Source organism: Elephas maximus, chromosome 17 (assembly GCF_024166365.1).
Source record: "Elephas maximus indicus isolate mEleMax1 chromosome 17, mEleMax1 primary haplotype, whole genome shotgun sequence".
Classification (NCBI taxonomy): Eukaryota; Metazoa; Chordata; class Mammalia; order Proboscidea; family Elephantidae; genus Elephas; species Elephas maximus.
In genome coordinates, this window is record NC_064835.1 from 46,951,394 (window position 1) to 46,975,060 (window position 23,667).

Consider the following 23,667-nt stretch of genomic DNA (forward strand, 5'->3'; position numbering starts at 1 on the left):
TTTCAGCTCACGTTTCTTTCACATTTCGCCATTATGCACATCCCCACTGGAGGGAAACAAATTCTTTAAGTGATAAAAGTTTTACTACCAAAGAACCTGAGAGCTGGAAAAAGTGGATGGTACACCATATATACCATGGACCATGAAAAGAGTTAACAATTTCTGTCCATATTACTCAGTAACGTTCGTTATACTTTTCACAATGTGTCAGCATTCTCATTATTTCCATTCTGGTTGTTCTGTTTCCATTAAATTAACTTCCTTATACCCCCTTACCTTCTCATCTTTGCTCTAGGGTAAATGTTGACCATTAGGTCTCATTTAGATGATTGTTTAGAGGACCACAGCACTCATGGGTGCTGTATTTTTTTTAATTTATTTTTTTTTGTAAAGAGATTTATTGCAAATAATTGGCTTATACAATTGGGAGGCTGGCTAGGTAAGTCCAAAATCCACAGAGCAGGCCATTCAAAGATAAGCCTGCAAATTGCAGTCAGGAGCTGAAGCTGCTGACCACAGGTAGTGTTTCTTCTTCTTCAGAAATCCTCAGTTTTGTTCTTGACTGTTCAACTGATTGAATCAGGCCCACCCAGATGATCTAGGATAATCTTCCTTACTTAAGGTAAAATGATTATAGACTTTAATCACAGCCATAAAATACCTTCACAGAAATACCTTTATAGTGTTTGGTAGAATAACTGAGAGCTGTAGCCTAGCCAGGAGAGCCCTGGTGGCATGGTGGTTGAGAGCTATGGCTGTTAACCAAAAGGTCAGCAGTTTGAATCCACCAGCCACTCCTTGGAAACCCTATGGGCCAGTTGTATTCTGTCCTAAAAGATGGCTATGAGTCGGAATCAGTTTTACAACAATGGTTGGTTTATAGCCAAGCCAAAGGAGCCCCGGTGGCACAGTGGTTAAAGCACTTGGCTGCTGACTGAAAGGTTGGAGGTTCGAACCCCCCAGACACTCTGCAGGAGAAAGATGGTGGCAGTCTGCTTCCGTCAAGATTAAAGCTTTAGAAACCCTATGGGGCAGTTCTACTCTGTCCTCTAGCGTCTCTATGAGTCAGAATCAACTCGACAGCAGTGGTTTGGTTTGGTTTATTGCCTAGCCAAGTTTGCAAATAAAACTGACCCATCACAGGATACCATATAATTTATCATTCAAAGTAGGACGCCCTTGACAACGAAAGGAGAGCTACTGATAATTACGTGAGGACAGGCAAAAACAGAGATTTTGACAAACTGCAGCAAATGATCACCATATCTATGAGATGCCTAAAATCACCTTACAAGGTCCCTCTGTGCCTAAACAGGGCTCATAAAGCAACCAAATGTTTTCCCACATGGCAGAAAGTGTTGAAGCCATTATACATGAGCTAACAGACTTGGAGGGGCCTCAAGTTCACAACAAGGGAGACCAGCAGAAAGCAGAGGATCAAAGGTCTAGGGGAACACAGGTAGAAGGGTACCAGCTCCTATCTAGATTTTTCACAATTCATGAGACCTGAATGGCTCTCAACAAAATTAGGGATGATTCCTACATAGCTAGGACAGAGTAGTATATCATAGAGGCTGAGCACAAGAATGTGAGGTCAGGTTCCCTCAGTTCAAACCAAGCTTTGCCAATTACTTATTCTGTGATTTTGAGCAAGTTATGTAAGCTCTCTGTACCTCAAGTTTTCTTATCTGAAAAATAGGGATACATAAGTTACTAATACACATAAATGTCTCAGAATAGTTCTTAGGAATATTAACTATTACCATTGCTACATCTAGCAGCCATGTTTTAGTCCTCATACTGCTTGACCTGCCAGCAGCATCCGACTCTGTTAATCGTGCCTTCCTTTTGAAACACCCTCATTCCCTGGCTTCCATGAACCAATACTGTTCCAACCTTCTTCTTAACTCTCTGATCACTTCGTCTCAATCCATACTTTGTCCCCAGGCAATTCCATCCTTACTCATGAATTCGGTTACCATCTCCTGACTCACAAATTCATATGTCCAGGTCAGACTTTGCTTTTAGACTTCAGATTCACATTGCCACCTGCCTACTCAACACTGCCTCTTGGGTGTCTCAAAAGTCCTTGACACGTCTAAAACTGACCTTAAAATCCTCTCCCCTTAAAAAACTGGATCCTTTTCCATGATTCTCCATCTCAGAGAATGCTACCAACATAATTCCATTCTACTAATTAGTAACTAAAGAAGCAGCGCTTTCTATCACCCCCTCCAGTGAATTCATCTCCCAATTCAGTCAGTTTAACCTCTTAAATAGATATGTGTTACTGTTTGTAGTTGCCTTCAAGTCAATTCCAGCTTATGGCAATCCCATAGGTGCAGAGTAGAACTGCACTGATATTATTTATTTTATAAGCCACTCTGTCTTTTGGCTGGTAGGTGGCCTCCTGGAGTGGTTTGAGTTCCAAGTTTAAAGGATATCCCAGGGCGATAGTCTTGGGGATTCCTCTAGTCACTACCAGTCCAATAAGTCTCTTTTTTAGGAATTTGAGTTTTCTTCTACATTTTTTTACCCATTCTGTCTGGGACCATCCATTTGTGTCCCTTGTTAGAACAATCGATAGTGGTAGCTGGGCACCACCTAGTTCTTCTGGCCTCAAGGTAGCTGAGGCCATGGTCTGTGTAGACTGTTAGTCATGTAGACTGTCTTCTTCTTTGAGTCTTTGGTTTCTTTCTCTTTTGCTCCAGATGCGTAGTGACCAACAGTTGTATCTTAGATGGCCATTCACAAGCTTTAGAATATAGAGCATTATCGTTATGAGGCAGGCACATGTGTTTTCCTTAGTCATAACAGCTAAGATTTTACCATTTTTCTTTTAGATTCTCCTTCCAGAACTCCTGTGTTGGTTGGGTCTGATGAATTTGACAAATGTCTTAGTAATGATAAATTTTCTCATGAAGAATACAGTAATGGTGCGCTTTCAATCTTACAGTATCCATATGGTAAGTGTGATTACTCCTAGACTGAAAATATTGAGATTTATTTATTTAATTTTATCTATTAATTTGAAAATTAATCCCATTTTTACCATGTCCTAAGTTGGGCTCACTTAACTTCTCTGCCTCAGTTCCTTCATCTATAAGGCAAGGAAAGTAATCATATTATCTTTCATTGGGTCGTTATGAGGTTTAAATGAGAAAGTGAATATAAGGTCTCAACACTGGACCTGGCACATAATAAATGTTTAATGAATGTTGTTGTTGTCGTTAGTTGCTGCCAATGCTGTTTGGACTCATGGTGACCCCATGTGTGCAGAGTGGAATGGTTCCATAGGGCTTCCAAGGCCATGACATTTCAGCAGCACATCGCCAACCCTGTCTTCCAAGGTGCCTCTGTGTGGGTTCCAGTGGCCAACCTTTTGGTTGGTAGTCAAGGCCTTAACCATTTGTGCCACCCAGGGACTCCTCAATAAACATCAGTTCTTAACTCTCTCATTTAATTATCAGCCTCTGTAATGTAGCCTTTGTAATATCAGCCTGTGTAATGAAAGAAACGGGTATTTCCCACAAAGCTATGTGAAAATGCTGTGAAAAATGAGGTTATTTTAATTTTGCCCTGAGAAAAGGGACATTGGTACAAAGGTCAAGAATAGATAAAACTTGGTGCGAAATACATTCCTGTGTAGTAAGCAGAAGTTCTTTAAAGTTAGGATATATTCAGATATGAAAGTCTTTTGAACAGTTACTTAGTTATAAAAACATTCTCAAATCTGCATTAGTAAAAACATAGACATCTCATCAGTTCTCTAGATTTGAGAACTGGGAAATTATTGTATAATTTAAGTTGATAAAAAGAGCCCTGTTGGCACAATGGTTAAGCACTTGGCTGTTAACTGAAAGGCTGGTAATTCAAACTCACCCACTGGCTCCCCGGGGAAAGACCTAGTGATCTGCTCCTGTAAAGATTACAGTCTAGAAAACCCTATGGGGCAGTTCTGTTCTGTCACATGGGGTCTTTATGAGTCGAAAATCAACTTGAGGACACCTAACAACAAGTTGATAAAAAAACAGAAGATGTAGAACTAGAAACAGAGGTCTTTATCTGATATTGATCAAAAGACAAGGCAAGAGAAATTGTGTAATCTGCCCAAGTAATGCAAAATAGAAGGCAAAAAAGATAGGCTGCTTTCTGGGACAAACTCATTTCTGACAGCCTGAAATGAACCGTTAAGAGTTCAGCTGCTACTGAGATCAGAAGAACTAGATGGTGCCTGGCTACCACCAATGACTGCCCTGACAGGGAACACAACAGAGAATCCCTGAGACAGCAGGAGAAAAATTGGGTGCAGAACTCAAATTCATGAAAAAAGACCAGACTTAAAGATCTGACTGAGACTAGAGAGATCCCAGAAGACATGGCCCCCAGACTCTCTGTTAACCCAGAGCTAAAACCATTCCCAAAGCCAACTCTTCAGACAAAGATTAGACTGGACTATAAAACATAAAATAATACTCATGAAGAGTGTGCTTCTTAGTTCGAGTAGATACATGAGACTCAGTGGGTAGCTCCTGTCTGGAAGCGAGATGAGACGGCAGAAAGGGATAAAAGCTGGTTGAACGGACGTGGGAAATTGGGGTAGAAAGGGGGAGTGTGCTGTCACATTAAAGCAACTAGGGTCACATAACAATATCTGTATAAATTTTTGTATGAGACACTAACTTGAGCTGTAAACTTTCACCTGAAGCATAATTAAAAAAAAAAAAAAAGAGTTCAGCTGCTAACTAAAAAGTTGGCAGTTCAAATCCACCAGACACTCCTTGGAAACCCTATGGGGTAGTTCTACTCTGTCCTGTAGGGTCACTATGAGTCAGAATTGACTCAGCGACAAACGGTTTGGTTTGGTTTTGAAATGAACCAAAGTGCATGATGGGAATGTTTTCCTTTAGGCTTGTTAAGGATGATTACGTCAATGGTAAAATTTGGTATTTTATGATACCAAGGTGAAAGGAAAACTTAAAATATCCTGAAGAAAGATTGAGTACCGTCTAATTCTTCCTTCCATTTAAAGGATTGAATTATTAATGAGGTAATAAATGGGGTGGCCTTTAAGATTTTTTCTAGCATTATATTTTAATATAAAGAAAATTTAAGATACCTATGGAATAAAGGAAAGTGTATTTGTTTAGTTAAAAAGAAAAAAGGTAGGGTAAATGAAGCTGTTTGAAATGTATTAAAGAAGAGAGATGAAACAAAAAAAAAGGAATTAATGTTGTAAATTAAAGGAAAATAGCTAATTTTTAACAAAGATGGGCCAATTTTGGCTTATCTTAAAAACACTTTTTAATGTTTGTTTTTGAAGATAATGGTTATTATCTACCCTACTACAAGAGGGAAAGGACCAAACGGAACACGCAGACCACCGTCAGATTTCTCAACAACTTCAATTACAACAAGAATATCCGCAAAAAGGATCCTGTCCTCCTCTTACACTGGTGGAAAGAAATCGTTGCAACCATTCTGTTTTGTATCATAGCCACAACTTTTATCGTACGCAAACTTTTCCATCCTCATCCTCACAGAGTAAGGCACTTTCTTAGAATCTAAATTATTTCAAAGGATGGGGAGTATGAGAAACTTACTTGTATGTGAGTGCTGTGTGTACCTGGTTTTAAATGTATTTCAGTTTTAGCATACAATAATTGTTGCCTGTACTGTCTGTTCTGCTTCCTCACCTCCTGTTCATTCCTCAACTCACTGCAGTCTGACTTCCACCCACTGAGGCTGCCTTTGTCAAAGCTTTCGAATGTCCTCTTTTTGTTAAATTTAATAGTTATATCTCAGTCCTTATCTAACTGCACCTTTCAGCGTTAGACAGTATCAGCCACCGCCTCCCTTTGGCCTTTTTTAACGAGCTTCATTGGTTTATACCTTGCTCTCCTGGTTTCCTTCTTTGGCTTGTGTGTGCCTCAGGACCTGTCTTCCTCAGCCTCCTCCATGAACATCAGTATTCCTCAGGGCTCTTTCTTTTCTCTGTTCAAGCCACAAAGTCTCCTTGGATGATCTCACCTGCTTTCCCAGTTCTGATTCTCTTACATGGCAATGATTCCAAAATCATTTCTCTGGACCAACTGCCTAGTAGGTGCCACACGTATATTAAATGAGACATCTGTCTCAGACTGTACTCATTTCTACCCCACTCCCATCCCTAACCTGCTCCTCTCAATGGAATGTGCTGCCGTACTCAGTTACCAAAGCTAGAAATCTTTCTTTTCTCCCTCATCTAATCAGTCACCAAGTTCTAGCAAATTCTTCTCCTAAATGTCTTCAATTTGTCTCCTTTTCTGTATCCCAACTTCCATTTTTCTAGCACAAACACCATCAAACCTCTTCTAAATTATTAAATAGCGGTCAACAAGCCTCCATGCTCCTGGTCCTCTGCTTGTCTCAAACCCATTCTCCAGACACCCTAACTCTCTGGCCACGTTTCCTGGCTTAAAAGCCTTTAAGTAGCAGATTCCCCATTGCTCTTAGCATAAAGTCCATGTTCTTACTATAATATGCAAGGTTTTGAATGTTTTTTTACCTGCCTGCTCATTATTCACCTCCCACCGTTGCCCTAACCACTTCTCTCCTCTCCTCCGTGCTCACCACCGTGCTGACCTTTTCTCGTCCCTCCAGTATGTCAAGCTCTCAAGGCGCATAGTGCTTATCCCTCCAACCTAGCCTCTGAACCTTGCTCCCCACTTCCTCTTCCTTCTCCCTTACACTGGGGAACTCCTGGACATCAGTTAGTTTGAAATTAGCTGCCACGCCCTCTGAAAAGTCTTAATTCTGAGTTTGATTTCCCACTGTCTTAGAATACCCTGTACTCCCCTTACTAAAATGTTTAATAGTAATTCCTAATTACTTATCTCTTTCGGCCACTGACCTATCCAGTCTTGAGGACCATGACCAGGGGTCTATATTTTTTTACCACTGTCTCCCAAGCCTCTTACGTGTAGTCCGTGCTCAGTAAAGATTTGTGGAAAGAGCCATTGGCTAAACTAATGCACTACAGTACCCACTTCTGACCATAATAGTTCTTAACATCCTCTGGACGTATTTTAGGAGATGTTGGTGAAGAGACATTGCAAATGAGATGCCAAATTCATTTTCCTGTTGTTGAGAGCATTTTTAAAGCATCTACAAGATTGGTTGGGAAAGAAATAATTCTGGTCCTGCCTGGAAGTTTGTACTCCTACTTACATATGTACACAGCCTTTCTCTTTACACCTAGTTAACGTGTTATACTGTCCATATAATACACCCACTTTATAAAGACAAGATCCCCGCAGATACTAGAGGGAGGGCAGTGGGCAGGTCAACTTTGTTCTTTAATATAATAAGTGGAAACACGTTTTGTGATTTTACAATGTTTTATTTTTCTTAGTGTTATTTACTTTATTATTTCAATGTAATTTTGTGACCTAAGATTGTTAGCTAACTTCCACTCAGCTTTGTACTGGTGGTGATTTTTGGTTTTTTCTGCTTTACTAGCAAAGGAAGGAATCTGAAACTCAATGTCAAACTGAAAGTAAATATGATTCTGTAAATGGCGACACCAGTGACAGTAGCTGGAATGACATCAAAAATTCTGGATATACATCTCGGTAAGAGCCTTAAAATACATGTGTATGCTTCTGATGGCAGCCATTTGAATCAGAGAAGAAATGATTTTTAAATTAAGATCTTAACTCTTTTTTTTTTTTAATGTGTGAATATCTGGGTAAGTAAAACATAGGCTTAACCCTCCAGTAACTTAAAACTCATTCCAAGTGTTTTGTACCATCAGAACAACAGAAGTGGAGTGTTACAGGAGTTTAGAATTTCAACTGCCAAATCAAGTTCTTCTTTAGATGCTCAGTTACTGTGGGTCTACAGTGTGCTGGGCTTGGCGTTAACAGTACCAGAGAGTGATCGCTGTGTTTGTTAGAGTATGATATTAGTGTCCATGTGCCCCTTAAGACCCAGTTATTTACTTCATCTTTTATTTTGGCTGGAATAAAAGGTAGAAAGATGGGGGAAAGTACACCAGTAAAATACATAATTCCCAAAAGCAGAAGGAAGATAGAGAGATGGGTTAGCTAAAGAGTAGGCAGTTCTAATAATTTGAGATTAAAATAAAAGGCAAGAAGCTGTTAGCAATCCGTCGGTTGTACAGTATCACCGTTGATCCTCTATGCTACGTGGTGCTATGGTTTGTTTTTCTTATTACGTGGAGTATTGCTACTTTACCCCTTCGCTATGAGTCGGAATTGACTCCATGACAATGCGTGTGTTTTTTTTTTGCCCCTTTGTTTGGATATTGTACTTTTATCCTATGGGAGACAAGGAAAAGACATGGAACCTTATTGCTTAATATCTAAGCTAATGGTTTTATGACAGAAAAGACTGAAATGACAACTAAAATGTGAGCTGTTTTGGTTATCTGAAGACTTAGTTTATCATCTAGGCTGCATTCATATTGTATTATCAAAAATTGATAATTGACTAATTTGTTTTAGCAACTAGTTTCTTAAAGTGAAATTTGCTAGGTGACTAACAAATGGTAAAGGCTACTTTAATACTCTTGCTAGCAAAGATGCTGACTAATGCTCCAGTGGTCGTCAGCATCAGCAAACAGTGAGAGAGGAGATAGGAACAAGGGGCCTGATGACTGCTACAGCCATTCATTGTTCACTGAGCATTTGTTAGGAACAACTGTGTGCAGAACAATATTTCAGGCTTTGGGGGAAATAAAAAGACTGGGCCTATCCTGGAATTGCTTAAAGTCTATAAGGGAAGATAACACTGGGTATGAACCACAAGCCAAGTCCCTAGATCTGGTTGTGGTGGTTCAGGAAGGCATCATAAATGAGGTCACATTTGAATTGAACCTTAAATCGTGAGTAGTAAGTAAGAGTTAGACAGGTAAAGACCAGGGGAGGAATGGGGTGTGGTGAGTTAAAGGTGTGTTTGTAAGGTCATTGTGAAGAGAATTTGAATAATGTACTCTAAAACTGAATTAAACTTAAATCAGTTTTCCTTAATTCAATGTGAAGAGTGTGGCTGTTTATTGTTTTGTTCTTGTTTTAATAAAGGAGCTCTGTGATAATAGTAATACTACCTAATGTTTATTGGGTGCTTACTATGTCCTAGGCACTGTTAAGGGTATGAGCTCTGGGTTCAGTAGTGAGTTTAAGTCCCAGTTTTATCATTTATCAGCTGGGAACTTATACAAGATGATACTTATATTTATGAAATCTATAATCATTGTATAAGATGTTACTCTTCAGAAGGTATATCTGTTTTCATATGGGTGTTTTTCTGAATAAAGAAGACCATTCGCTTGGCTCTCCAGGAGTAAGACATGAACTTCATGGGCTTTTGCAGCTGGGGAGATGGGTTTGTACTGAGGTACCATCACTAGCTATTTTTAGAGATACAGGTTATTACTCTTCATTCCCTGTGAAGGTAATTGGCCCATGGAGGATTGGAATCTATTGCTTCTCCTCCTTAACTTCATGTTCTAACCAGCTGAGCCAACTACTTCTAAGTTAATGTGGGTGCACAAATCAGAAGGTAATAAACTTAGCCTTACAAGGGACACCAAAGGCAATGTAGTTCGCCCTGATATGGCTGGAGCACCATCCACAGTATGCATGCATGAGTGCATTTATTCAAAAGACATTTGTTAGGCCTCCTGTTTGCCAGGTAGTGCCCAGGCTCTGGAAAAACAAAGAGAAACAAGGACAGGGGTCTAGGAAGGCTATTTATAGGAGTGGTGAGATGAACAGAATGCCAGAAGAATAGAGGTTCATTCAGTACAAAGAGGAAAGGCCATCCCCACAGAGCAAATAGCAAAAACAAAATCCCCGAAGTTGTGAGAGAGTGAGGTGCTGGTTGGCTGGAACATCAGCACAGATCAGGGAGGTCAGGGACTAAAGGAGAAACAGGCTTCAGGGTGGCAGTCCGACTGTAAGCGACAGACGGTAACGGACGTACCTTCTGTCTGAACACCTTTAGTGATGAGCATACCAACTCATGAGGCAGCCAGGCAATGTCAGACAGGTTTGGTTCTTAGAAATATTTCTGACTAAAAAAGTACTTAAATATAATAGGATTTTTGTTCCCATCGAATATACAGGCAATGACATGAAATTAAAATACATTTTCTAACCGAGAGTACAAAATTCTAGATGGGGTAAATATTTAGAGAATTAAGAATATATTTTGGTAGAGGATGGAAAGTACTGGGTAGGGCAGATCAGTAGTACAATTGCCGTAAGAACGAGTGATTCCCAGTTAAACAGAAGCCTTTTTATCATTTATAAATTTCCTAGGGAAAAAAATTAGAATGTGTTCTCATTTATATGAACAAAAGAACAAAGAAGGCTGTTAGTAGAATTCAGACTGCACTTTTTATTGAAATAATTTCTGGGACTTAATGAGTGTATCATTCTTATGTATCGTAAAAAAGATTGAACTGATTATTACTTTACTACAGCATTTAAAACTATTTTCCAACATTTTTTTTAATGTACTTTTTTTTTTTTTTTTTTAAAGATATCTAACAGATTTTGAACCAATTCAGTGCATGGGTCGTGGAGGATTTGGAGTCGTCTTTGAAGCTAGAAACAAAGTAGACGACTGCAACTATGCCATCAAAAGGATCCGCCTCCCCAACAGGTAATGAGCGTTAAACTGTTGGTCAATGTGGAGTTGGTACCATGATCTTACAGGCAGTAAGTCCTTCTTATTCAGGCCACTGCACTTTTAATAATTTCTGTTTATTGAGCACCTGTATTCTATAGAGACTATAGAAAACACAGTTCCTGACCCTCAGAATCTTGATTTCTAAGTGCCACCAGACACAGCTGCCTAAAAGGTGTGATCTATTTAGATTGCTTTGCAGCTACTTAAAAAAGCTGCCCTTAGTGTTCTGTTTTAATTTTATTGTGGTAAGACATATGTTAAAAAACATTTGCCACTTAACCATCTTTAAGTGTACAATTCAGTAACATTACTAACATTCACCATGTTGCATAGCCATCGCCACTATCCATTTCCAAATACTTTTTGTCACCCTTAACAGAAACTCGGAGCCCTGGTTGCTCAATGGTTAAGAGCTTGGCTGCTGCCCAAAAGGTCGGCAGTTCTAATCCACCAGCTGCTCCTTGGAAACCCTGTGGGGAAGTTCTACTCTGTCCTGTAGGGTTGCTATGAGTTGGAATTGACTCAACGACAAAAAAAAAAAAAATGGGTTTTTTTTTCCTTAAAGCAGAAACGCAGCACCCCTTAAGCAATAACTCCCTATTTTCCCCTCCCGTCCACCTCTTGTGAGCATTGTGTCTCTATGTATTTCCCTATTCTTGTTATTTCATATCATTTGGATCTTAGAACATTTGTCCTTTTGTATCTCTCTTATTTCACTCAGCATAATGCCTTCAAGGTTCATTCATGTCATAGCATGTATCAGAACTTCATTTCTCTTTATGGCTGAATAATACTGCATTGTATTTATGTATATATCACATTTTGTTTATCCATTCATCTGTTGATGGATGTTTAGGTTGTTTCTACTTCTTTGCTATTGTGAATAATGCTGCAGTGAACATTGGGATACAAGTACCTGTTTGCATTCCTGCATTCAGTTTGGGACTTTACAGCCTCTACGACTGCGACTGCGTGAGCCATTTCCTTGATATAAATCTCTCTTTCTCTATATATATATTCATATATATGTGTGTGTGTGTGCCTTAGTCATCTAGTGCTGCTATAACAGAAATACCACAGTGGATGGCTTTAACAAAGAGAAATTTATTTTCTCACAGTCTGGTAGGCTACAAGTCCAAATTCAGAGCATTGGCTCCAGGGGAAGGCTTTCTGTCTGTGAGCCCTGGAGGAAGGTCCTTGCCAGCAGTCTTACCCTGGACTAGGAACTTCTCTGTACAGGAGCCCCGGGTCCAAAAGACGCCCTCTGCTCCTGGCACTGCTTTTGTGGTGGTATGAGGTCCCCAACTTTCTGCTTGCTTCCCTTTCCTTTTAGCTCTTGTAAGATAAAAGGTGGTTATAGTGAGCACGGTGTGTATGGGTTTTTGTGTGAGAGACGGACTTGATTTGTAAACTTCCACTTAAAGCACAGTAAAAATTATTAAAAAAAAAGAAAGACCATTCTTGCTAGCCTGACAGAGACTGGAGAAACCCTGAGAGTATGGCCCCCAGACACCCTTTCAGCTCAGTAATGAGGTCACTCCTGAGGTTCACCCTTCAGCCAAAGATCGAACAGGCCCGTGGAACAAAACAAGACTCAAGGGGCGCAGCAGCCCTGGGGCAGGAACTGGAAGGCAGGAGGGAACAGGAAAGCTGGTAATAGGGAACCCAGGGTTGAGAAGGGAGAGTGTTGACATGTCGTGGGGTTGTTAACCAACATCATAAAACAATGTGTGTACTAACTGTTTGATGAGAAACTAGTTTGTTCTTTAAACCTTCATCTAAAGTTTAATAAAAAAGAAAATGTTTTGCACCATAAAAAAAAAAAGGTGGTTACATTGGATCAGGGATGTGCCTTGAGCAAGGATGTTACATACCACCCTAATCCTCTTTAACTACAGGCAGAGATTATGACTTATAACACATAGGAAAATCACAGAATGGAGAACAACCACACAATACTGGGAATCATGGGCTAACCAAGTTGACACATATTTTTGGGGACACAATTCAATCCATGACAATACGGTTCACTGGCTTTGTTTTTCTAGGGAACCCAGCCTAAGACACTCTCTAAAAACAAGCCAATCCCACTGCTGTCAAGTCAATTCTGACTCATAGAGACCCTATGGAACAGAGTAGAACTGCCCCACAAGGTTTCCAAGGCTATAAATCTTTATGGAAGCAGACTGCCAGATCTTTCTCCTGCGGAGAGGTGATGAGTTCAAACTGCCAACCTTTGGGCTAGGAGCTGAGTGCTTTAACCACTGCACCACTAGGGCTCCTATTATACCTATCAAAAAAAAAAACCAAACCAAACCCATGCCATCGAGTTGATTCCGACTCACAGCGACCCTATAGGACAGAGTAGAACTGCCGCATAGAGTTTGCAAGGAGCACCTGGTGGATTCAAACTGCCAGCCTCTTGGTTAGCAGTCATAGCACTTAACCATTACGCCACCAGGGTTTCCTATAATACTTATAAAAATAGACTTTGATAAATAGCACCATTTAAAAATAATCTATGTTTATTGTGGAAAATAAGAAAAAGTATTAAAACAAAAACTATTTGTGTTTCCTCTACCCAGCAATAACCACTACTAACATTTTAGAATATTTCCTTTTTTTTTCTGGGCATAAATATATGTAATTGGTAGCAAGTTATCAGTTTTGTCTGTTGCTACCTTCATGGTATTCTCAGCATTTTTCATGTTGAGATGTATTTAAAAGTGTTTTATGGCTAGATAATAGTCCAGGTAATACACATACCATATTTTATTTAACTGTTTCTTATCGTTAAGCATTTTTTTTTTATCGTTAGGCATTTAGGTTTCTAATGTATTACAATTAAAAATAACTTTGGAGTGTTCATCTTTTATATAAATTCTTTCGACGTTTATTGTTTCCTTGGGATTGATTTCCAGAAGTGGAATTACTGGCTCAGAAATATGATGCTTATGATAATGGGCTCTCAGCATTACCTTCCTTCTCATCTATGTGGCAAGCTCTTACTCTTTTTTTTTTTTTTTTAGTTTTATTGTGCTTTAGATGAAAGTTTACAGTGCAAATTAGTTTTTCATTAAATAATTTATACACAAATTGTTTCATGAGATTGGTTGCAGTCCCCCAGTGTGTCAGCTCTCCCCTTTTCCCTTTCTGTCCTGGGTTCTCCGTGTCCATTCGTCCAGTTGCCCTGTCCCTTCCTGCCTTCTTGGCTTTGATTTTGGACAGGTGTTGCCCATTTGGTCTGTATACTTGATTGGACTAAGAAGCATGTTCTTCACATGTGTTGTTTGTTTTATAGGCTTGTCTGATCTTTGGCTGAAAGGTGAACTTGCGGGAGTGGCTTCACTTCTGAGTTAGCAGGGTGTCTGAAGGCCATAGCCTCAGGGGTTCCTTCAATCTCTGTCAGACCAATAAGTCTGGTCTTTTTCTGTGAATTTGATTTTTGTTCTACATTTTTCTTCCACTCTGTCTGGGACCCTCTATTGTGATCCCAGTCAGAGCGATCAGTGGTGGTAGCTGGACACCATTTAGTTCTTCTGGGCTCAGGCTGGTGGAGGCCGTGGCTCATGTGGTCCATCAGTCCTTTGGACTAATATTTTCCTTGTGTCTTTTTTTTTTTTTTCCATTCTCTTTTGCTCTGGGTGGGATGGTACCAACAGAAGTATCTTAGATGGCCACTTGCAAGCTTTTGAGATCCCAGACACTACTCACCAAAGTAGATTTCGGGGGACAGCCCCAGCAAGGGAAGACCCTTGCTGTGCATCCTGGCAGATAATCCGAAGAACTGACACATAGCCCTTTCCAGATTCATACGTTTATTCAGGGAAACTTACTGACACGGGCAAGCAGTTGCTGTCCAGTAGCGGCCAGCTGGAGTATTTTCTGCAACCACCTAGCAAGGACCCAAGCTTATATACCATTTCAGTTGGGACCAAGGCTTATTATTTTTCTCCCACGTCCTTGGGTAGTCAATGTTCCCAGGGACTCCACATCCAGGCCCAGATGTTTTCCTTCTTGTTGCTAAGCCATTCCTTGCTCTTGGCCGATGGCCCAGTCGTGCCACTCCTGGCGTTTTACCTTAGCCCGAGTCCATCCCAAATTCATCCCCATCATGCTTCGGGGAAGAACAAAGCTGATTCTATTACGGAGGGGATGCATATAGCTGAATAGCATTACTCTACAGTAGGATATAGGACATTTTCTATATGAACTATGTTATGCCAAGTGACCTAGAAGCCCAACCCTCAGCCCTAGTAACTCGCCCCTCAAAGGTGTTTGGATGTATCTAGGAAGCTCCTGTGACTTTGCCTTGGTCAAGCTGTGTTGCCTTCCCCTATATTGTGTGTTGTCTTTCCCTTCACCTAAGTTAACGTGTCTACTATCTAGCTAGTGATTTGCCCTCCCCACCACTCCCCTTCCTCATAACCATCAAAGATTGTTTTTTTCTGTGTGTAAACCTTTTCTTGGGTTTTTATAATAGTGATCTCATACAATATTTGTTCTTTTATGAATGACTTATTTTGCCCAGCATAATGGCATCCAGAGTCCTCCAGGCTGTGAGATGTTTGGCAGATTCATCATTGTTCTTTCTCATTGTTTAGTATTCCATTCTCTATATATACCATAATTTGTTTATCTATTCATCTGTTGATGGGCACTGTCTTAGGCTGGGTTCTCCAAAGAAGCAAAACCAGTGAAGCACATATATGTGTGTGTGTGTGTGTGTGTGTGTGTGTGTGTATAGAGAGAGAGAGGGAGAGATCTATATCAAGGAAATAGCTGACATGCTTGGAGAGGTTGGAAAGTCCGAAGTCTGTGGGTCAGTTGTTGGGCTGGAGGGTTCTCCTCACTAACGTAGCTGCAGGGGCTGACGAACCCAAGATCAGCAGGTCAGACGGTAGGCTGCTGGCTCATGGGCTTGAAAGGTTGATGAATCCAAGATTGGCAGGTAAGATGGCAGGCTCCTTGCTGGCTTAAGTCTCGAGAATGGGAGTGCAGATGATGACAAACCGAATGCAAGATTCAGAGCAGAGCAAAAGCCAGTGAGCTTTGCCAGAAAGTCCTTGTATATTGGATGCAGACCATACCCCCAAGGAAACTCCCTTTCAAGTGATTGGCAACTCTCATGATGGAGGAGATTACATTATATCAGATATCATCATGGAGATGATTATATCATTACATAACTGCCAAACCATTGAGAATCATGACCCAGCCAAGCTGACATACATCCTTAACCATCACACGCACATAGATTGTTTCCATCTTTTTCCTATTGTGAATAATGCTGCCACAAACATGGGTGCGCATCTGTCTGTTTATGTGATGGCTTTTATTTCTCTAGGATATATCCCTAGGAGTGGGATTGTTGGATCGTATAGTATTTCTAGCTATTTAAGGAGGTACCACATCACTGTAGCGGTTGTGTCATTCCCACTACCAGTACATAAGAGTTCCAGTCTCCTCAAAACCTCTCCAACATTTGTTGTATTCTGTTTTTTGATTCATGCCAGTAATGCCAGGGTGAGATGGTATCTCGTTGTAGTTTTGATTTGCAAGTCTCTAATGGCTGATGATCGCATGCATTTCCTCATATGCCTGTTAGCCCCCTGAATGTCTTCTTTGATGAAGTGTCTGTTAATATCCTTTGCCCATTTTTTAATTGGATTATTGGTCTTTTCATTGCTGAGGTATTAAAGTATTCCATAGATTTTAGAGATTAGACCCATGTCAGATGTGTTGTTCTTATTGATTTTTGATTAAATGTGCACTAATTGCTGTGCTGGAAACCCTGGTGGCATAGTGATAAAGTACTACGGCTGCTAACAGGTTGGCAGTTCAAATCCACCAGGCACTCCGGAAACTTATGGGGTAGCTCTACTCTGTCCTATAGGGCTGCTATGAGCAGAATCAACCCAACAGCAATGGGTTTCTTTTTTTTTTTTATTGGAATTGCCGTGCTGTCCTTTTAACTGGTAACTCAGTGTTTTGACTGCAGATAAGGACATAAGAGTCCCTGTTGATGGTTTGGGTATTACAGAACTAGTTCATTTCGTTTGGTATATAACTTTTGAGTAATTTAATTATTCATATGTATAAGGTGAGGGCAGAAGCCTTGAACTATATTGGACTTTTGTACATTTACTTACATAATTAAAATGCCAGGAAGATTGCAACCCATGCCTTATCTTAGTAAGGGGCTTCTCATGAAGAAAGAGCAGACATATCTGAAAGGCAGTCAAGGAAGTAAAGCTTTATGGAGGTAATGATATTTGTTTTGGGTATTCAAGAGTAGCCTATCCCTCACTAGACTGATATGTAAGGAAGGGGTGGCCAAGTACATGAAATGGCCTGAGCAGAGACTCTAGACAAACACCCTGAGATGGTATCAAGAATAGTGAGTGTTCCAGAATGGGTAAAGAAAAGGTAAAACTGACGGAATATGGAAAAGAGAATGGAAGAGATTAATCGCAACACTTTAAATGCCAAGCAAAAGAGTTTAGATTTTATTCCATAGGCAGTTGGATCTTTAAGGAGAGTGCCACGATCAAAGCGGAAGGTGGCTCTGATGATGGTGCGTAGATGGCTTCTATGAAGAAAAGATCAGAGGCAGGAATATTGGTTAGAAGATTTTTTTGCAGAAGTAATATCCTAAAATGAATAATGTTGTGGCAGCAGTGGTGGGAACAGATGAGAAAGAAATGGACCTAACGAATGGAAGAGGAGTGATAGGATTTGGTAACTGAATGCCTTAGTTATCTATCTAATGGTTCTATAACAGATACAACAGAAGTGGATGGCTTTAACAAACAGAAGCTTACCTATTCTCCCACAGTCTAGTCGGCTAGTAGTCTGAATTCAGGGCGCTAGCTCCAGGCAAAGGCTTTCTCTCTCTGTCAGCTCTGGGGGAGGAAGATCCTTGTCATCAGTCTTGCCCTGGTCTAGGAGCTTCTCAGCGTAGGGACCTCAGGTCCAAAGGACGTGCTCCATCCCTGACTCTTCTTGCTTGATGGAAATGAGGTCCCTCTCCTCTCTGCTTGATTCTCTCTTTTGTATCTATCTGTGTTTTCACTATTGAATAGGATTATTTCTGCAGATATGAACAACCTTCAGTGTCTTTTTTTTTTCTCTCTCTATTTCAGGGAATTGGCTCGGGAAAAGGTAATGCGAGAAGTTAAAGCTCTGGCCAAGCTGGAACACCCAGGAATTGTTAGATATTTCAATGCCTGGTTGGAAGCACCACCAGAGAAGTGGCAAGAAAAGATGGATGAAATTTGGCTGAAAGATGAAGGGTAACTTTGTTAGACATAATCTTAAAAACTAATCATTTTCCTTTAGAATAGTTTTTTGTATCTGTGAACAAAATTCCATTTCTATACCACTTCTATTTTTTTTAAAGAAAAATAACAGCAGATTTCTGTTCTCTCTCATCACGTTTTGAAAAATTCTCTAGCCACTTGTTAGTTGATTGAGTTTTTGAGAACATGAATTTAAAAAATTACAAGCAAATAGAGCTCTATGAATTGTAATTCACGGAGAGATCTTCAGTGTCTTTTTCGATATGAGATATTGTGTTTTTGTTTGTCTCTATTCTTTAAAAAAAATTTGGTTTTTCTCTTAGAAGTTTATATCTCCTTTTTAAAGTGGTTTTAACTGCTCACATTTAAAAAATATGTAAACTTAGGTAACCTGAAGACATTTCCCATTATGAACCCACATAGTATGATATGCTATAAGCAGGAAGGTTTTTTTTTTTTTCTGTCTATTACTTTTTTTATTTTTCTTGTGCTTTAAGTGGAAGTTTACAAATCAAGTCAGTCTCTCATACAAAAATTTATATACACCTTGCTATATACTCCTAATTGCTCTCCCACATAATGAGACAGCCTGCTCCTTCCGTCCACTCTCTCTTTTCATGTCCATTCTACCAGCTTCTGACCCCCTCTGCCCTCTCATCTCCCCTACAGATAGGACATGCCAACATAGTCTCAAGTGTCTACTTGATCCAAGAGGCACATTCTTCACCAGCATCTTTTCTATGCCATTGTCCATTCCAATCCTTGTCTGAAGAATTGGCTTTAGGAATGGTTCCTGTCTTGGACTAACAGAAGGTCTGGGGGTCATGACCACCAGCATCGTTCTAGTCTCAGTGAGACCATTAAGTCTGGTCTTTTTACGAGAATTTGGGGTCTGCATTCCGCTGCTCTCCTGCTCCCTCAGGGGCTCTCTGTTGTGTTCTCTGTCAGGGCAGTCATTGGTTGTATCTGGGCACCATCTAGTTCTTCTGGTCTCAGGCTGATGTAGTCTCTGGTTTATGTGGCCCTTTCTGTCTCTTGGGCTCGTAATTACCTTGTGTCCTTGGTGTTCTTCATTCTCCTTTGGTCCAGGTGGGTTGAGACCAATTGATGCATCTTAGATGGCCGCTTGCTAGAGTTTAAGACTCCAGACGCCACTCTCCAAAGTGGGATGCAGAATGTTTTCTTAATAGATTTTATTATGCCAGCTGACTTAGATGTCCCCTGAAACCATGGTCCCCAAACCTCCGCCCCTGCTATGCTGGCCTTTGAAGCATTGAGTTTATTCAGGAAACCTCTTTGCTTTTGGTTTAGTCCAGTTGTGCTGACCTCTTCTGTATTGTGTGTTGTCTTTCCCTTCACCTAAAGTAGTTATCATCTACTATCTAATTAGTGAATACCCCTCTCCCTTTCCCCCTCCCTCCCCCCTTTCTAACCATCAAAGAATATTTTCTTCTCTGTTTAAACTGTTTCTCAAGTTCTTATAATAGTGGTTTTATACAACATTTGTCCTTTTGCAACTGACTAATTTCACTCATCATAATGCCTTCCAGATTCCTCCATGTTATGAAATGTTTCACAAATTCCTCACTGTTCTCTATCAATGTGTAGCAGTCCATTGTGTGAATATACTATAATTTATTTATCCATTCATCCCTTGATGGCCACCTTGGTTGCTTCCATCTTTTTGCTATTGTAAACAGTGCTGCAGTAAGCATGGATATGCATCTATCTGTTCATGTAAAGGCTTTTATTTCTCTAGGATCTATTCCAAGGAGTAGGATTGCTGGACCCTTTGGCAGTTCTATTTCTAGCTTTTTAAGGAAGCATCAAATCGATTTCCAAAGTGGTTGTACCATTTTACATTCCCACCAGCAGTGTATAAATGTTCCAGTTTCTCCACAACCTTTCCAACATTTATTATTTAGTGTTTTTTGGATTAATACCAGCCTTGTTGGAGTAAGATGGAATCTCATTGTAGTTTTGATTTGCATCTCTAATGGCTAATGATGGCGAGCCTTTCCTTATGTATCTTTGCCCATTTTTTAATTGAGTTATTTGTCTTTCTGTAGTTGAGTTTTTGCAGTATCATGTAGTATCATGTAGATTTTAGAAATCAGATGCTGATCGGAAACGTCATAGCTAAAAACTTTTTCCCAGTCTGTAGGTAACCTTTTTGCTCTTTTGGTGAAGTCTTTGGATGATCATAGGTGTTTGATTTTTAGGAGCTCCTAGTTATCTAGTTTTTCTTCTGCACTGTTAGTAATGTTTTGTATACTGTTTATGCCATGTATTTGGGCTCCTAGCATTGTCCCTATTTTTTCTTCCATGGTCTTTATTGTTGTAGATTTTTTTATATTTAGGTCTTTGATCCATTTTGAGTTCATTTTTGTGCATGGTGTGAGGTATGGGTCTTGTTTCAGTTTTTTGCAGGTGGATATTCAGTTATGCCAGCACCATTTGTTAAAAAGGCTGTCTTTTCCCCATTTAACTGACTTTGGGCCTTTGTGAAATATCAACTGCTCATATGTGGATGGATTTATGTCTGGATTCTCAATTCTGTTCCATTGGATTATGTATCTGTTGTTGTACCAGTACCAGGCTGTTTTGCCTGCTGTGGTGGTATAATAGGTTCTAAAATCAGGGGGAGTGAGGTCTCCCACTTTGTTCTTCTTTTTCAGTAATGCTTTACTTTTCTAGGGCCTCTTTCCCTAAGCAGGAAGGTTTTTAAAAAGTACTAAATGAGAACCAAAAGGATGCAGACTGCAAATAGACTATTTATGGAAACAACTGGAATAAAATGCCTGCCTAGAGTATCTAACGCAATGCTGGATCCGTGTCAGGTACCTTGCTACAGAAACACTCACAGTTACAGCCAGTAACTAACCATGGTAGTACCAAGTGAAGTGGCCTCCTTGTCTCAAGGCCCTGTGAGTTGCTACTGCCCTAATTTTGACAAGAGCTTCAGAATTATGGCCACTGAGGAATCCTGTGCTTCAGTTCCTTCAGGACTCCATGCTTTGCACAAAAGGCCTTGGCTGCTCTGGCATGACAGCCCCAGCCAACTGTTCCAAGTATAAAATTAAACTTTCATATTTAAATTTTTAGAAGAAATGGATTGAATGTGACTGTTTTTTTGTCTTATACAGCATATTTTTATGTAATCTATATATTGTTGGAGCCCTGGTGGTGCAGTGGTTAAGAGCTACTGCTGCTAAGCAAAAGGTTGACAATTCAGATCCACCAACCACTCCCTGGAAACCCTATGGGACAGTTCTACCCTTGTCCTATAGGGTTGCTGTGAGTCAGAACTGACTTGAAGGCAATGGTTTTTGTTTTGTTTTGTTTTCTGTATATGTTGTTGGTCATTTAGAAACTGTTTAGTTATAGTTGAAGCTCTTTAAACAAATGACACAGTTCAAATAATTTAATCAATATGTATTCACTCTCATATTTTTATATTCCTCCCGCTTCTAGCACAGATTGGCCACTCAGCTCTCCGAGCCCAGTGGATGCACCATCAGTTAAAATATGCAGAATGGATCCCTCATCCACAAAAGAATGTATTGAAATCATAGCTCCTTCACCACAAAGAAGTAGGTCTTTTTCTGGAGGGATTTCCTGTGGTCAGACAAGTTTATCCGAGAGCCAGTTCTCTCCACTGGAATTCTCGGGAACTAACCACAGAGACATCAGTGGGTCAGTGGATCCAGTGCACAACCTCCAGGACAGTTGCCTTACGGACTGTGAGGTAGAAGATGGAATTATGGATGGCAGTGGTGAGGGCCACTCCTTTGAACTCTGTCCTTCTGAAGCCTCTTGTGTAAGGTCAAGGGAGAGAACCTCCTCTTCTATAGTATTTGAAGATTCTGGCTGTGATAATGCCTCCAGCAAAGAAGAGCTCAAAACCAACAGACTGCGTATTGGCAACCATTGTGCTAATAAACTGACTGGTTTCCAGCATTCCAGTAGCAAATCTTCTTCTGAACCTACTTTGTCTATTTTTCCTCCAAGACCAACCACTTTAAGTTTAGATCTCACTAAAACCACTGCTGAAAGACTCCATCCCAGTTCACCGAAGGTGTACCTTTACATTCAGATGCAGCTCTGCAGGAAGGAAAACCTCAAAGACTGGATGAACAGACGCTGCAGCATCGAGGACAGGGAGAGGACCGTGTGTCTGCACATCTTCCTGCAGATAGCTGAGGCAGTTGAGTTTTTGCACAGTAAAGGACTCATGCACAGGGACCTCAAGGTTTGTATTTGTGGCACATCATGCAGGGGGTTCAGTCTGACTTCGTGTCATTTAGAGCTGTATTTGCAGTACCTCTCAGTTTTTAGCTGAGGAACCATTATGAGCAGGGAAGAGTAAAGGCATCGGGAGCAAAGTCCTGGGAAAGCAGCCCTAAGGGGTCTGCTGTAGAAATAAGTCTCAGGCTTTGCAAATTTCAGGCAAATTGTACATTCTGCTCTGTAATGTGTTTATGTTCATTTTACTGTAAAGAACATTCACAATCCCCTCATGAAAAAAAAAAAAAAAAAACTTTGTGTACAATCCACCATAAGTAGATAAAACCAAAAGATGCAAACCCGTTACTGTCGAATTGATTCTGACTCATAGTGACCGTATAGAACGGAGTAGAACTGCCTCACAGAGTTTGCAAGGAGTGCCTGGTGGATTCAAACGGCCAACCTTTTGGTTCGCAGCTGTAGCACTTAACCACTATGCCACCAGGGTTTCCCATGAATAGATATATCTCGTTTTTTCGTGACTTTTACTTAGCCTGTCACAGGTACCCCTAGGGCCCTGAAGTAGCATGAGGAAGGGACTCAGGTAGAAGGCACAACAGGGGTTCCTTATTTAGCCAGCTTTGACTTGGGGCAAATTATTTAATATCTCATGCTTCTCCCCTATTTCTGAACTGTTTGGGCTTTAAAGGAGAGGGTGGGAATGTGGATGGAAAAAGGTAACAGACGATTGTTTGCAGCCATTAATCTTTGATTCTATTTTCAGTATATACAATATGGAATATTGTCACAGTATAATATGATTAAATTACATAACGATTCTAACTAAAACATGCAGCATTTCCTTAGTATATGTGTGTATGTGTGTGTTTAACCAATACAAATCTTTTAATCTTTGTGACAGGTAACATGAACAACCTCACTTTTACTAGGATACAGTCAAGCCACAGTTAATGGTGCCCTTAGTAGGTATTTTTGAAAAGAAATATGTCAACCTCTTATTTAACTCAGTTCTGCCATGTTCCATATACTTATAGCAATCACCAGCAGATGTGTAGTGAATATATAAATATTTTTCTGATTGAAGTAGCTTAAATTCCTGATAGGTTTGGACTCATTTTAAGTATTTTCAATTTTGCTTTATGTAACCACAGACTTTTGTTTTAGGCACCAAGGTTGCTATTTGGGCAAAAGTTATTTTTTTCTGAATCAGCAGTAAAAATCCTTGATCCTTTTAAAATCCTTTTAAATCCTTGAATATATTTTAAGAATTTGGGGTAACAAGGATAAGAATTAGAAATAATACCTATTTTCCAAAGTAATTGTTACCCAATTTTATTTTAAAAAACCAAAATGTAAAATAAATTGACTGAGTATTTGGTCTTCTCAGCTGCAGAAAATGTGATGGTTAGCAGTGCTTGCT

The 23,667-nt window shown here is 40.0% G+C and overlaps 1 protein-coding gene across 1 annotated transcript in view; it reads left to right on the forward strand.

Annotated features, from left to right (window-relative positions):
• EIF2AK3 (eukaryotic translation initiation factor 2 alpha kinase 3) overlaps positions 1–23,667 on the forward strand; it is a 100,660-nt gene that overhangs the window by 53,358 nt on the left and 23,635 nt on the right. The window contains exons 8-13 of the mRNA XM_049856431.1: positions 2,844–2,966; positions 5,324–5,544; positions 7,501–7,613; positions 10,549–10,671; positions 17,844–17,993; positions 21,474–22,251. Coding sequence (XP_049712388.1) covers positions 2,844–2,966; positions 5,324–5,544; positions 7,501–7,613; positions 10,549–10,671; positions 17,844–17,993; positions 21,474–22,251 — 1,508 coding nt within the window. The remainder of the gene's footprint in view (positions 1–2,843; positions 2,967–5,323; positions 5,545–7,500; positions 7,614–10,548; positions 10,672–17,843; positions 17,994–21,473; positions 22,252–23,667) is intronic.